At 33.5% G+C, this 15605-nt stretch overlaps 1 protein-coding gene across 1 annotated transcript; it reads right to left on the bottom strand.

The window, feature by feature from the left end:
- Positions 1–12817: 12817 nt before the first annotated feature.
- On the bottom strand, positions 12818–14907 carry LOC112784273 (aquaporin TIP4-1). The gene is made up of 3 exons (XM_025827421.3): positions 14541–14907; positions 13911–14149; positions 12818–13407 (listed from the first exon to the last, which is right to left on the bottom strand). Exons 1-3 carry the CDS (start codon positions 14668–14670, stop codon positions 13033–13035), a joined length of 744 nt encoding a protein of 247 aa, XP_025683206.1. The 5' UTR covers positions 14671–14907; the 3' UTR covers positions 12818–13032.
- Between the last annotated feature and the right edge of the window lie 698 nt (positions 14908–15605).

Below are 15605 nucleotides of genomic sequence, written 5' to 3' on the forward strand. Positions count from 1 at the left end.
TAAAATAGGGATAGAGATACTTATGTAAATCATTGGTAGGAATTTCAGATAAGTGAATGGGGATGCTTTTCGTTCCTCTGAACCTCTGCTTTCTTGCTATCTTCATCCAATTTGTCTTACTCCTTTCCATGGCTGGCTGTATGCAAGGGCATCACCGTTGTCAGTGGCTACATCCCCTCCTCTCAGTGAATAATATGCTCACGCACCCTGTCACGGCACGGCTATTCATCTGTCGGTTCTCGATCATGCTGGAATAGGATTCACCCTCCTTTTGCGTCTGTCACTAACGCCCAGCACTTGCGAGTTTGAAGCTCGTCACAGTCATTCAATCATTGAATCCTACTCAGAATACCACAGACAAGGTTTAGACCTTCCGGATTCTCTTGAATGCCGCCATCATTCTAGCTTACACCATGAAGATTCTGGTTAGGAGATCTAAGAGATACTCATTCTAGCTTAATTCATGTAGAACAGAAGTGTTCGTCAGGCACGCGTTCATAAGGGAGAAGGATAATGAGCGTCACACATAATCATCACCTTCATCACGTTCTTGGGTGCGAATGGATATCTTAGAAGCGAAATAAGAAGAATTGAATAGAAAACAGTAGTACTTTGCATTAACCTTTGAGGAACAGCAGAGCTCCACACCTTAATCTATGGAGTGTAGAAACTCTACCGTATGAAAATACATAAGTGAAGGTCCAGGCATGGCCGAGATGGCTAACCCCCAAAGTCTAAGAACAATGCGTTCAAAGATGATCCTAAGATCCTAAGATGATCAAAAGATGCCTTATACAATAGTAAAAGGTCCTATTTATAATAAACTAGCTACTAGGGTTTACATGAGTAAGTAATTGATGCATAAATTCACTTCCGGGGCCCACTTGGTGTGTGTTTGGGCTGAGCCTGAGTGTTGCACGTGCAGAGGCCATTTGTGGAGTTGAACGCCAGTTTCTGTGCCAGTTTGGGCGTTCAACTCTGGTTTTGGATCCTTTTCTGGCGCTGGACGCCAGACTTGGGCAGAAGGCTGGCATTGAACGCCAGTTTACGTCGTCAATTCTTGGCCAAAGTATGGACTATTATATATTTCTGGAAAGCCCTGGATGTCTACTTTCCAACGCAATTGGAAGCGCGCCATTTCGAGTTCTGTAGCTCCAGAAAATCTACTTTGAGTGCAGGGAGGTCAGAATCCAACAGCATCAGCAGTCCTTTTTCAACCTCTGAATCTGATTTTTGCTCAAGTCCCTCAATTTCAGCCAGAAAATACCTGAAATCACAGAAAAACACACAAACTCATAGTAAAGTCCAGAAATGTGAATTTAACACAAAATCTATTAAAAACATCCCTAAAAGTAACTAGATCCTACTAAAAACATACTAAAAACAATGTCAAAAAGCGTATAAATTATCCGCTCATCAATGTTGCGTACCACCTTGGATTATACATCGACGAAGAGTCAGTGGGTGGCTGCTTGCGTGACTTCTAAATATGGTACCAACACCCGACGTGGGAGTGGGTAGAAGAGCTCCTCGGTGCTAGGTCTCCGCATACTCAGCAGCAGGGGGTGGTGGAAGGAGTCGTTTTCCATGAAGCTGACATAGCTTAGGGACAGAATATATCATATGCCATCTGATACAAATTCGGTCATCCTTTGACAGTACATAAAGTGTTACATCCTGTTGCTGATCGGGAGTTACCTGATAATAAATAAGTCAAACAACCAGGTCCATATCAGGTGTCTTCCATTATTGGCCGACTTCGAGAGAGGTCGCAGTATGTCTTGGGAATTCGCTGTGCTTGCATGGGCGTACCACTCATTATGCTCTACAACACATCGATCTACCATTGATATTGCTGGATGCATGCCACTATTGGTGTCATGGATATATCATCGATTTTTAGAGTGGTGCCCATCTGAGAGGTAGATTCCAAGGTTTCCAATGACCGTGAGATATATCATTTTATATATGATTTTTCTCTTGTCATTCATAGTAATTTAATTTTATTTTAGGTGAATATCCATCTCAATCCTTGATGATTTCTTCGAAGGACTACGTGTCTCCCAAGAAAAAATATCCATTTCGGCCATTGATAATTAACTTTATGAGACTAGTTAGTCCTTCTGTCAATGATCTTTCTCCAGAACATACTTTTGTAACACGTTAATTATTAATATATCATCTATTTAATTTTTATAAGTAAAAATAATTTAAAAATCACTAATATTTCTTAGTTTTACACAATAAATTTAGTCAATATATTTGAAAAAAATAACAAAAAAAACTAATAATTACCCCAAAAAGATAACGAGACTCCCAACAAAAAAGAATTTTCTAATCTTAGTTGGTTTTTAACGGATAAATCAACAGTATTTTAACATGCTATGTAAGCTTATTCTGTTAATACAGAGAGAGAATATTGACAATAGGGTTAACCAGTCTCACAGAAATAAAGTTCAAGGGGCAAAAAGAATATTTTTTTATTACGAGTCTTGTTGTCTTTCAAAATAACTATCAGGGGCCATTTAGGATTTTTTTTTATCTTTTATTTTGCATCAAGTGATGCATTGCTTGTTATTATTGCATATGTCCACAGGTTGATAGGTGTGGCTAACACAGCCGATAGATAAAACCCCACGACTACAATAATGAAATACATAACACAACTCGGTATCCTCTGTGGGCTGATAAGGGCACCTTTTCCGAGTATAGCCTATTTGTTTGTATAACCCACTCATTTTCTCTACACGCTCGACCTCATCCATCTCATTACGAAATCTCGTAGAAACTGGTCTCCCAGTAGCTTTCTTATGCATGGCGGGATTAGGACACAAACGATAGCTTCTCATTTTGTATCGGCGGGAACTCTACCTTATACACCTTGAACACTGCCTCTTATATATACACTGGATGAACATATCTCTCCCACTCGACACTTGCAGTGGCACAAGCAGTAAGTGCATGACGACACAGGAAATGAAGTGTCTGGAAAGGACCACAGTCACATGTGCCTGCACTCAAACACTGAGGCCCTCCTATTGCGATGTGTTACTCGCATCTTTGGGATTTCTCCCTATTTTTCTCAATACCAGCTAGCAGCCAGTGAGGAAACTAATTACCGGTTGTCAATTATGTCTGTGTCTCCCTATCCTTTATGACGAACAACTGCTATAGCCTCTCGTAAATACATCTAATAATAGATGAAATCGGTAAATATCGCGTACCCTTCAAAACTTCTTTCAGGCACTCAGAGAGCTTTGTTGTAATGTGCCCAAGCTTGCGACCGCTATCACAATGTTGTAACCATATTTTCTTGTTGAATCTACTGGCCCAGTCTGACATCTCATAGGATTAAAATGGAATCGGTAGACATTCATTCCAAAATAATTATGATAAACAAGAATATACTTTAGACATTGAATAATGGCTTACCAATATCTGAGATTCGGTCGGAGGACAACACGGAGACTCTAAGGATATCTTGTTGTATATTGCCTACAATGCTCATGGTACTTTGATCGATCCAACTCCACGACTCTGTACTCAACACTTCTTTAAATGATGTAATTCTTCACACCTAACATGACAACCTCTCTGTTTTTGAATCTGTGACCAATGCAAAACTCCACACCACTGTCTGTAATGTAATTGTCTCCACCTATATTGGAAATGGAGTTTTCTCATGCCTCAGGTCCAGATCCAATGTATAATAGTGGTTGAGTACAAATGATAACTTCGGAATTGATATTGGGGCAGGAAGAAAATACTGAACTATTCTATCAATAGGAGTCTCTAGTACAAACTTATGCTCATCATCATCCTCAAAAGAACCATTTTTGTTGCTATCGGCAACATACTCTTCATCCGACTTCTCACTGTCCACGTCCATGTATACCACTGGACTAGCACAGTACAGAGAGAGTGGTGCAAGAGGTGGGTCATCTTGGACAAAATTCGAGTGCCCAGAACCACCACCACCAACATCACCAACCTCCACAGAATGCCCCATCACTTGTTCAGCCACGATTCTCCCGTAGATATCAAACATCAGGCGCATACTCATCGCCATCGAGTCAAAAAATACAAAACCAAAATACTCGATTTTTCATCGGTGCTAGTAACCTATATCTAACCTTTTCAATCTCCTTTGTCCCATTTGTACCGAGACTCATCAATATCAGATTTCTGTAACTCAGACAAAGAACTTAGTCTCCAAGTGCGCAAGAGAATAGGACTATCATACTCGAACACAACTCCATTGTCACTATTTCTCGTATGACAATTGGATATATACTTACAACAATATATCCACTACCACTAGATACTTTTATTAGATTTATTGAAAGAATGGAGAAGAAGATGTAAAATGTTTGTGGAGAAGACTAATACTTACAGATCCTTTTATTCCTGGTCGAAATTTCTTGTAGTCTATTTCGTTTAGAGTGTAAATGATATAGTTTTTTATGTATCTCGTTTAAATTGTAAACGAGTTAAATTTAAGTGTATCTCATTTACATTGTTTACAGTGTAAACGAGATACGTGTAGTGCATCCTCTCTCATGTATCACGTGTGCAAATGTGATATGTTCAACGCAAAACGTATCTTATCTCGTTTATATTGTATGAGCAATGAGTAGTTGTGATCAGCGACTGGCGGTAGGGAAATGAGACACAACTGTTGGCGAGAGACGTGGAGACGAGGTTGATGTGAGACGCCGCTGCTGTGTGTGTCAGTTCTTATGCTTGACCGCATGGAGAGAAGCGAGCCACCACGAAACAGAAACTGGTGACAAACGGCACAGGAGTTGGTAGATGCAGTGGATCCGACAAGGAGATGCGTGACCACATGATGTTAGCGATAGCGACTCTGTGAGAGTGGAAAGATTGAGACGCTGTTTTGGTTCATTTTAGAGTGAGAGAGTGTGAGAATGTGTTGGAAAGGAGGTTAAGGTTAGGGGGTTGGATTGTTCGGATGGAATTTGATTAATTAATTAAAAATTCCACCTATATATATACATTAATAATATTGTCATAACAGTAAAATACATTGACCACTTTAGCATTATTTCCGTTAGAGTTACGTTTCGACGAATTTACGAATACGCTTGTTCAAATTTTAAAACCATTCCTCCGCCTTTCAAAACCCTTGTAATTCTTGTTTAAAGCCGGGTAGGTGGATTTTGGGTAGTGGAGTATAATTAGGGCTGTGAAGAAGATAACTTGTTGATGAAGAAAGAGGTAAAGTGATGATGATGATGGTGGAAGTGCTGTACATATAATGAGCTTGATGGCTATGCTAAATAATGAATTATAGTTGATATTGACTATATGAATATTAATTGATTATGTGATTTGTTGGACTTCTAAATATCTGAGATACGAGTTTTCCTGGGTGAAAGCAGTGGTTTGCCACCACATGCTCCAAGTTCAGACTCGATACTCTGCTGACCCTATGTCGTAAGTGTGGCCGGACACTTATACCTTTTCAGATGAGCTCGCCCCCGTGGATATTCACCGGTGTGTGTTATATGATTATGAATGATTATGATTTGAGATTTGGGGATGCACGACAGAGAGACAATCCAGTGGTTAGCTACCAGGACTTGTCAGGTTGGTTATATAACTGACAGATGAAACTCATCAGCCATAGGATAGACGTGCATCATATGCATCTATGTGTTTGTTTGGTGTGCTTTGTTTGGAATGCCTAGCTGATCACATAAACTACTTGCTACCTATTTATCTGTTGTATCTGAATTCTAATTGTGATTTCTTTGCATGTAATATTTGTGTTTGAAACAAATAATTTTAGTGGCGGTTGGGAGGTTCGGAGGAGTTGGAAAGGGGAGTATTAGATTAGAAGGAAGATCCTTAGTTAGTTGCCTAAATGATTTTGGTTTAGTTGTGTTTTATAAGATTAAATCAAGTGTCAGAAGTTCTAGGATTGCCTCTGGCTTTCCCGAAACCTTATATGTTAGTTATGTGGACACTGTTACCATGCTGAGAACCTCTGTTTCTCACCCCATACATATTTTGTGATTTTCAGATACAGGACGTGAGGCACCTCATTGAGGCATACTGGGAGCTTTTGAAAGCAAAGATCTTTTGTGTTTTGGGACTTTATTTTGGTTTTAATGCATATATAGATACTCTTATATCTCCAATGTATATGTATATTATGCTTTGTCCCTCTTAGAGGTTGATTTAGAAAAATAGGTTTTGTAAATTGTATTTTGGGGGATTCTCTTGTATATATGTATATATGCTCTGGCCGGTTTTAACTTCGCGAGCCGAGTCAGAAGCTTTGTTATCTGTATCCTTGGAAATCTTCCCTTATGTAACTATAGCTCTTTGTTCTTAACTTATCCAAATTACGATCATGCTTATTTGTCGAGAGATATGCGCCTTTTCGTTTAACGCTTTTGTTTTAACTCTGTTTCAAAAGGATCCTAGATAAAAATCCTTTTTCACCTATATTATATATATGATTTTACTTTTAGAGGTCGTAATACCTCGCCACGTCAGTTTTATGACTTAAGCATAAGAATCTGTGTGATAGGATGATACATGGAGGCTGCTGATCAAACCTAATTCACTAATTTTCAAAGTATACAAAAGCAAATACTTTAGGTATTCAAATTTTCTAAGAACCGACTTAGGTAATAACCCCTCTTGGGGGTAAAGAAGCTTGTTGGAGGAAAAGAAAGTGACAACGAAAAGGCTTATTTGAAAGATAGGAAGGAGTAACTTAGTAAATGTTATGACAGATACTTGGATTAAAAATTTTTCAATACTGGCTACAATTGTTCAAACAAACAGCTATCGACAAGTAGAATAGGTTAAACAATTAATGATAGAGCACAAAGAATAGAACTATCAAGCAGTGATAGCACAATTCAACCCAAATATTTTTAAGCAATATTACATACATAAATTATAGTGGAAAAAGACAAACCTACCTGTTTACTAGAGAGGAAAGGTCTGTACATTATTGCTTCGAGGTATAAGGTAGCTCATCAATTTTATCATCCACCGTTGGAGGTACTTCCAGATCAATGCAAGTCAAAGAAACTCTGGTCCTCCTTGTAGGATCTGAAATGCCCACAAAAAATTAGTGTTTTTTTATCGAAGGTATTTCACAATGAATTATCGATTGGAAGAAAACTCTATGAGAGGTTACCTGAGGTTTTTTCAATCTGTCTAAGATATGGCCAGGAGGAGAAATCACTTTGGCATTGTTTGCTGATCTGCCCAAAAGTGACGATGACCTAGCAAAATTCTAGTGTGACACCTACCAACATGAACGATGATGCTGAAATGTAGAAATAGTGGCTTAAGCTCAATGAAAATTTGGAAGGGAGCAAAAATGAGAGGAAGAAGATTCAATTTTTAGCTCACCTTTTGTGACAATTGTGGATAACAAGGAATAAATTGATCTTTAAAAGAGAAAGAATTGGCGATCAGCAGATTTTGGGGACAACAATTAAGTTGGAAGACGATTATGGAAAGAGGGTGAAAATGAAGCTCCTCGAAGATCATACCAATCTCTCTCATAAAGTTCTTTTCTTTCATTTTTTTAAAGTTTTTTTTTGTGATATCATATCAGTTTTATCGGATATCCCATCATTATTTTTGTATGGAGTCCACTGTGGACCCAAATTTTTAAGTTTTATTTAATGAAATTTTTACCTTTAAAAAAAAAGACACTAAGATCATCTTTAAAAAGAAAAAGTATCATTTCTTTTTATTATAATTTTTTATTTTTGTTTAATTTTTTTTGCATTTAAAAAAATAATGGCCCATGAGTGAATAATGATGGTCCTACACGAAGACTATCAAACTTTGATACGATTTTTCGGGATAAAAAATAACTATTTATATACTACGAAAATGGTAGAAAAATTAGGTGTAGTGGTGCATTTCATCGGCTTAAAAATAGAAGTGTTTACGGGTTGGATTGGTTTAAATTTAAAGTTTTTTATGTGAATGGATTCAAACCAATTCAAATCAATTCGAATCGATTAAACTTGGGTTAAATCGGTTTGTGTAATCTTTTTTTGGTGTGAATCAGTTTGTGTAATCTGATACTTGATGGAAAATAAAATTAAAAAAAAATATAAAAAAAACGTATGTAGATAATATGCAATAGTAAAAAAAAAATAAAAAAGATGTATATATATTATTATATTTTATTTTTTTAAATTAATATAAACTTAATCGGGTAATCAAATTGGTTTATTTTTTTCAACCCTAAAATTAATGTTTGAACCAATTAAAATCAAGTTTAATTGGGTCCAGTTCAATTACACTACAAGAAAAATATTGAATACTGTCAGATTTTGTATCGGAGTTAACAGTGGATTTACCGACGGATCTGACAATAAATTCATCGGGTAAAAATGTTATCGTCGGATTCGGTTTCCGACGGTAAATTCACTGGTAATAATTAGAGGGGGAAAGAAAAATTGGCACTATCATTACTGTCAAATTTAGGGGAAAAAATCCAACAGTAAGGTAATTAAATGAAATGCGCCGTTTTGGTCACAAGCTGGTCCCCTAAATTTAAATTTGCGAACCCTTCCCTTCCATTTCTACAACATCATTAACCTCACTTCTCTCCCCTTTCTCTTTCTCTCTCATCGTCAGCCCCCATTGCCATCATTTGCTGTCGTTTTGCCATTGTTGACCATTTTCCACGACTCCAGCATCGTTGCCGTCGAGGAGCGTCCACCTAGAGCTTGTTTTTGCCATGGAAGAGCTTGTTTCTCTCCTATGAGTTGCTACCTTTGTTGTTCACCGCCGCCACCGCTTGCCTCCGTCAGCTGCGATGCTACCTTTCCTCCTTCATTTAGGTATGTCTTCTTCCCTTCCTTCTTCTATTTTTTTGACATTATTGACATTTACTAAACCCTAATCCTACACTTCTCTGCCCCCGTTTCTATCATGTTAATTAGTTGTTTGGTTTCTTTAGATTTTATTATGATTCTGAATTTGTGGATTGATGATAAAATTAAGATAGGCCTTTTGCTTAAAGATGCAGATAATTAAATTGTTTGTAGAGGTGTAGCTCTATGACTATTTCATGAAAATGACTAAAACTGTTTGATAAATTTATTTTTTGAAATATCATGCTCGAATAAAATATAACTAAAGACTAAAAATGTACAGAACTTAATCCAAGTTATTGTAAAAAAATTTAAGTACTCAAAATCAGGTAACTTCTAAACTTGTTGCTTTGATTTGGAAAGTATAATAATGAATAAAATAATTTAATATTAGAGTTGCTGTAAATTCAGGGTTATGTAGTAAACAACCAAAAGTTGTAGTTGTAAATTTAGGATTATGTAGTAAACGATCAAAATGTAGTAAATTTGTTGCTTTGTTACCGCTTTCACTAACTGCTAGAAATAATTATCATCGGTAGTTATAAAGCACTTGCAAAATTTGTAGTTTGTTAGTTATCTATTATAATGGAACAAAATTGTGCCCAAATTTGAATAATATGGTATTTAGTTGAATTTTAACCTGAAATCAATCAATCTTTACTCGATTATGAGTTTTAATTAACCTAGATATATGATGGATAATATAAATAAAGATATTCAGTTGAATGATTATATTAAAGATTATATCTAAATTCACTTTTAGTTTATGCGATTAAATTTGGTATTGTAAGCACCAAATTGCATCTGATTGAGTTTTATTATCGAACTATGTCTTTTATGATTTATTTTACTTACTTTAGTCCTACTTTATTATCTTGATCTATGTCTGTAACTTTAATTTGGATTAATTTTTAAAATGCAAGCAACATCTTTCGTTTAACAGTTACCTATACACTCTTTTATTGTCATATCTCATTAAAGATTTTTATTTCCTAGTCTGTTTCTTGAACTATATTACTAGGTAGTATGCTACCAGAAATTATGTTCTGAAGAACAAATAAAGGATCTTTTGAGGAAGAAGAATTACAAAAAAGCGGTACCCTTAGTGGATGAGCTTGAAGTTGAAGATAAAATGTCAAAAGTCAAGCTCTCATTTGTTCATGCTCAAATAGGATTTCTGTTACTTTTTTACTTGTATTTTGATATTTGAATTTGTTTGTGATTTTTTAACAAAAAATTATAAACAAATTATTATAAGAAATTATAAAATTTTGAATTTTTTTAGTTTAAAAATTATTAAATTTAAATATTTAAAATTATATATTAAATTTTCAAACATTTTTTTAAAAAAATTAAAGTTTAAGTATACCGTCGGTTAAATTCATCGGTAACTATCAATTTAATTATTAATAATAAATAATATATTATCGTCGAATTTACCGTCGTATTATATCTCAGTATTTTATTTGGTTCAAAATAAATACAGAGACTAAAATAAGACTAATGACCAATTTACCCCTTTTTTAAAATGAAGACATAACACAAAATCCCCAAAACATAACACCCGAAATCCCTAATCCCCTCTTCCCTCGAAGGTGCCGGCACAGGGATTCACCATCGGAGAAGGCCATCTTACCACCATACTAACGTTTTCCGGTGTCGCATTCGCCTTTGACGAGGAAGGCTTGCCACCATTTCTACAAAGACCTTCATCTCACCTTTTTTGTCGCGTTTCCTTTCGCGATCTGTTTCTCGGTGTTTGCCGGTCTTTGTCTGTTGTACTCTTTGTCTTTCTGTCTATCTCTCTCTCTGATCTCTGTTATGGTCGTTGATTTCTTCTCCATGTATTCTTTGTTTTGTTATTATTTGTCAATTTTTCTCTACGAAGATGAATGCATAACAGACTCGAATAATTCACTATGTCACATAATCTCAGCAGCATAATAAAAATAGTAGAAAAGAAGGTCAATGATAATCTCATGAAGTTTGAGATTACTAAAACTGTATAGAAAGTAATCTCTGATGCTTTTGAGAACCACAGAAAGTAAGAAAATGTTTACCAAGAAAAATAAAAAAGGTAACACAAAAGAGAAGGAATTGAATAATGTTAAAGAAGAGCAAAGAGAAGAAGAAGTGAGATCTAAGCCTATTTGATAAAGTTAGAATTAATTAATTAAAATGAGAATATTTTAGACATAAAATACTATTAAAATTTTAGTTTTTATTTTTAAAATTTTAGTTTTTTGTGTCTTTATTTTTAAAAAATATTGAAAAGATTGAAATTTTTAAGACGGACACTAAAATTTTAGTTCTATCTCAATATATCTAAATAAACGCTGCCTCAACGGGTTTGAATTTGGAGTATTTAATCATTAATTAGTTATAACGATTTGCTTTAAAAATATACATCCATAGCCATTGGTACTTGGTAGTGGAGAATAGCTGTGGCTAGCAGCTTTTAATAAGTCCATGGATGGTGGACAATGTTGTCTCGTCCATTTTCATCATGAAAGCAAACAAATAATTCCCACAAAATATCGTTGACTTTTCCTATGTTGATTAACCAGGATTATTAATACTTTTAAGGCATATATGATCTATCATCCTTACTTGCATGTTTACATCTATGAGACTATGACCCTAAACCTACAAATTAAAATTGTAGTTGGTTTATTTTTCAAATAGAGGAATATGGGGAAAAAATTGATCTATGAATAAAATACTGATAATAAAGTCGTCGTTATTTTTGACAATTGAAATTGACGATGTCATTTTTATTACAAAATGAAAAATTTTTTTCCTTTTATTATCGCCGGGCTCAATCCCGTCGATTTTTATTAGTATTTTAAGAAATCGACAAAATTTAAATTGATAGTACAAATTGTTGCGTTTTCGAACATTTTTTTAGAGAAATTATTTAAATTAGTCTCTAAAAATTTTTAAAATAGATATTTTAGATTACAAAAAATATTAATATACAAAAATATCTTCAAGGTTTTATTCTAAGATACGTACAAATCAGTTTTCAGTTTATTTTTCGACAAAATAATTACCCATATCAGTCCCTAAAAATTTTAAAAGAAGATATTTTAATCCCAAAAAAATTAATACATAAATCAATTCTTAACATTATTTTTCGTCAGACATAATAGTCTTCTATCTAAAAAAGTAAAATAATTATTATTATTATTATTATTATTATTATTATTATTATTATTATTATTATTATTTAATAAAATTATTAGAGATTATTCTACAAGAAATTCAAGATTAAATCTATTTGATATTTTTGTATTTAATATAATTAAAAGATGTCTTATTTTAAAAATATGTTTGTATTAAAAAATATTTTAATTTAGATTTTAAAGTATCATTATTCACCTTATTTGTTTCTAATAAAAAGAGTGTATTAATATGTTAGTGTCATTTTCTACTTACACAAAGTTAAGTTAATAATAATAAATGTTGACATATAGTAAAAGTAAAATAGACGAAAGATTGTTATGATTGACAGAGAAAACGTTAGAAATTGATCTGTGTATTAATTTTTTTAGGGACTAAAATGTTCATTTTAAAAATTTTTGGGAACTGATTTGGATAATTACTCTATCAAAAATAAATTGAAAACTAATTTATTTGTGGGAGTAAAATTTTAAAGATTAACCTATATATTAATTTTTTTTTGGATTAAAATATTCGTTTTTAAATATTTAGACCGATTTGGATGATTATTATTTTTTTTAATTACCGACAAATGAATCATGTATTTTCAACGTGTTTTCTTAATAGGAAATTGATAACTTTTTGTTTAAAGGAATATCTGATAGGAATAAATATTTAGGGTACTAACATGTAAACTGGAAATTACGTTTTAAACTATGATAACGCATAATAGCAGCTTAGATTTTGAATCATTGATTAATAAAAAGAAATTAAACTCAACTACTCAAGTTTTATTAGGAGAAGATCACTAAGTAATAATTAATTAATTATACATAAAGGAGACATTCTCAGCACCTAATACACAATTTACACTAATAAAGAAAAGAAAGACTAGATGATCAAGAAATAAAATACACCACCATATATAGATATAGAAGCAAGTAAAAGGAAAGTGCAAGTTGAAATCCAAAATACAATTTTCATATTAGTTTTCTTCATCACGAGGGATCAGAACATGGGTACGGTCAATGAAGAAATGCTCATAGATGAAACCTGCAAGGCCTCCACCAATGAGAGGCCCAACCCAATAAACCCAGTGATCAGTCCAGTTACCAGCGACCAATGCAGGCCCAAAAGATCTTGCTGGGTTCATTGAGGCCGCAGAGAAGGCCCCACCAGCGAGAATGTTGGCCCCAACAACGAACCCAACAAGTGTGGGCCCATGTCCAGCGAGAGCTCCTTTCTTTGGGTCCACCATAGTTGCATAGACAGCAAACAACAACGAGAAAGTCAACACTATTTCCCAAATCACCCCTTGAGTGTACCCAACTCCACTTGCTAGAGTGTGAACCGGAGTTGCCTGCACATGCAAAATTCAGTGAACAATGAATGAGAGAAAATCTATAGAATTTACTTTTGATATGCCTGGAGTATAAAATGGTTTTATATGTGAATCTAATTATATAATATATTATAAAAAATAAGTACTATTTTTATTGATGGTATAAATGATCATTTAAAAAAATAGATATGATTATAAGAATTAATATATCAAAATTAAATTATTTAATCTGAATTAATTTTTTTTATTTTAGAAGAAAAATTTCAATTAATTATACTATTAGTATATTAAAAATGTGTAAAATAATATATAATAATTAATTTTGTAAGTAATTTTTTTTACATACATAGCATTTTTTATTTTTTAATTTAGAGTTAACAATTTGATATATCTTAAACCCTCGAAACTTTTATAGTTAACTTAAGAGTAACTAGAGAGTACAAAGGGTGATATAGAAAGTAGAAACCAAGGTCTGTGCATAAATACTGAAATATTATTATTAATATTATTATAATTATTACCAGTCCTCCGGAAAGGTAGTAAAGAAGGAAAGAAGCTGCTGCAGATGCCACCAACTGATCTATCCAATAAAGGACCGATCGGACCACCGTGATGTGCCCGCCGACCAGCAGCCCAAGGGTCACGGCAGGGTTGAGGTGGCCGCCGGAGATATGACCGGCTGAAATCATGACAGCCACCACAAGTGCATGTGCCACGGCCACGGCAAACAAGCCCACCAGTGCATCTCCACTCAGCTTGCCTACAATCAGTTACAAATATGTCAGTTTTAGTCTCACCTCATCAATTATTACAAATTTGTTAGCCAATAAATTACTCTATGTACTAAAATTCGAAAAAAAAAGTAACAAAAGTCAATCGTTAACAAAAACTTCACACATCTATAATTTTAAAAAAGTACACAATTCTACAATTTAAAACTTACACATCTAAAATTTATGTTAGTTGATATAATATGTTAAGAAAGAGAACCATATTCTTCTAAAGTGAAAATGTGAATAAAGTGAGAAAGTAAAAGATTAATTATTTTTAAATACGACTCGCAAGTCACAAATTCAATAATAATTACTGTATTATTTTACAATTCTACTCATTAGAGGATTTTCTTTTTTTCCTAGAATAGGATATGTTACCAGCGGCCATGGCGGAACCAACGCCGACGAAGACAAAGAGGAAGGTGGTTATGAACTCAACCACGAGGGCCTGAATGCAATCTGGCTGGGTGGCCTCTCTGGTGGTTCCAAGAGCGATCTTGTTGGCCATGCCTTCTTGGTTCTGAATATGTGATTGTTAATTTGTTTTATGATGAATGATGATAGTAAGTGTTGAGGCAAAGTGGCAATTATATATGCAAAAACAAAAACAAAAGCATCAATTTAATAATTGCGTCCTTCCTTTCCTTTCTCAGAGAAATATTGCAAGTGGTGGACCACACTTACCTAGCTATGCCTTCCCATATGTGATTGCTGCTTTCACTCGTTACATATTCATGTTTCATTCGTTGACAAAATTATTATTAATTGTTATATATTCATGTTCCAACATGTTATTTATTAATTGTTAGATCTGAATTAGTTTAACTTTATGTGTATGATATTTAATTTCTAAGGAAGTTCCTATATATGTTTTATGAATATTCTACATGTCCATATATCACAGCTGTATCTCTTCGTATCTTCTTTTTAACTAAATCATGCCAATATGATTTTTAATTAAGTTTCATTTTGATTAACGAAATCAAACTTGAAATGAAAACTAAAACATAATTTTTTTATTTTTAATTAAAAAATAATTAATTTCTTTAATGGACATATAAATTAAAAAATTTAACTGAAAACCCAAACTATAATTTGAGTAATATTATTAGCATTTTTAATTTGTTTTTCTTTTTATGAAAAACCAAATTTTCTTAGATTATATCATTATTTTCAATTGGAGGTAGTGCAACTTAAAGTGAATGCAATAGTTAGGTAGATGTAAAATCAAAAATGTTAGTAACCAAAAAATAAAATGAATGTAATAATATAATAAATATTAAATAAAATAAATTCGGATTATTTTTTTTTCCTAATAACATTATCGATATAAAATAATTGACAGGTTAATAATTAATAAATTTAGCACTTCGTTGTCGTAGCTTCGTAGGAATCTATACAATTATTATCATACTGAAGGAAAAGAAGAACGTTTTTATGTCA

This window comes from Arachis hypogaea, chromosome 20 (genome assembly GCF_003086295.3).
Source record: "Arachis hypogaea cultivar Tifrunner chromosome 20, arahy.Tifrunner.gnm2.J5K5, whole genome shotgun sequence".
NCBI classification, from domain to species: Eukaryota; Viridiplantae; Streptophyta; class Magnoliopsida; order Fabales; family Fabaceae; genus Arachis; species Arachis hypogaea.

Bases quoted from the DNA above. Each gene is read 5' to 3' on its own strand.
- LOC112784273 (XM_025827421.3), bottom strand. From the start codon at position 14,670: ATGGCCAACAAGATCGCTCTTGGAACCACCAGAGAGGCCACCCAGCCA. The intron at 14,150-14,540 runs GTAACATATCCT...AACTGATTGTAG, and splicing joins TGGTTCCGCCATGGCCGCTG to GCAAGCTGAGTGGAGATGCA. The intron at 13,408-13,910 runs GTAATAATTATA...TTGCATGTGCAG, and splicing joins ACTACCTTTCCGGAGGACTG to GCAACTCCGGTTCACACTCT.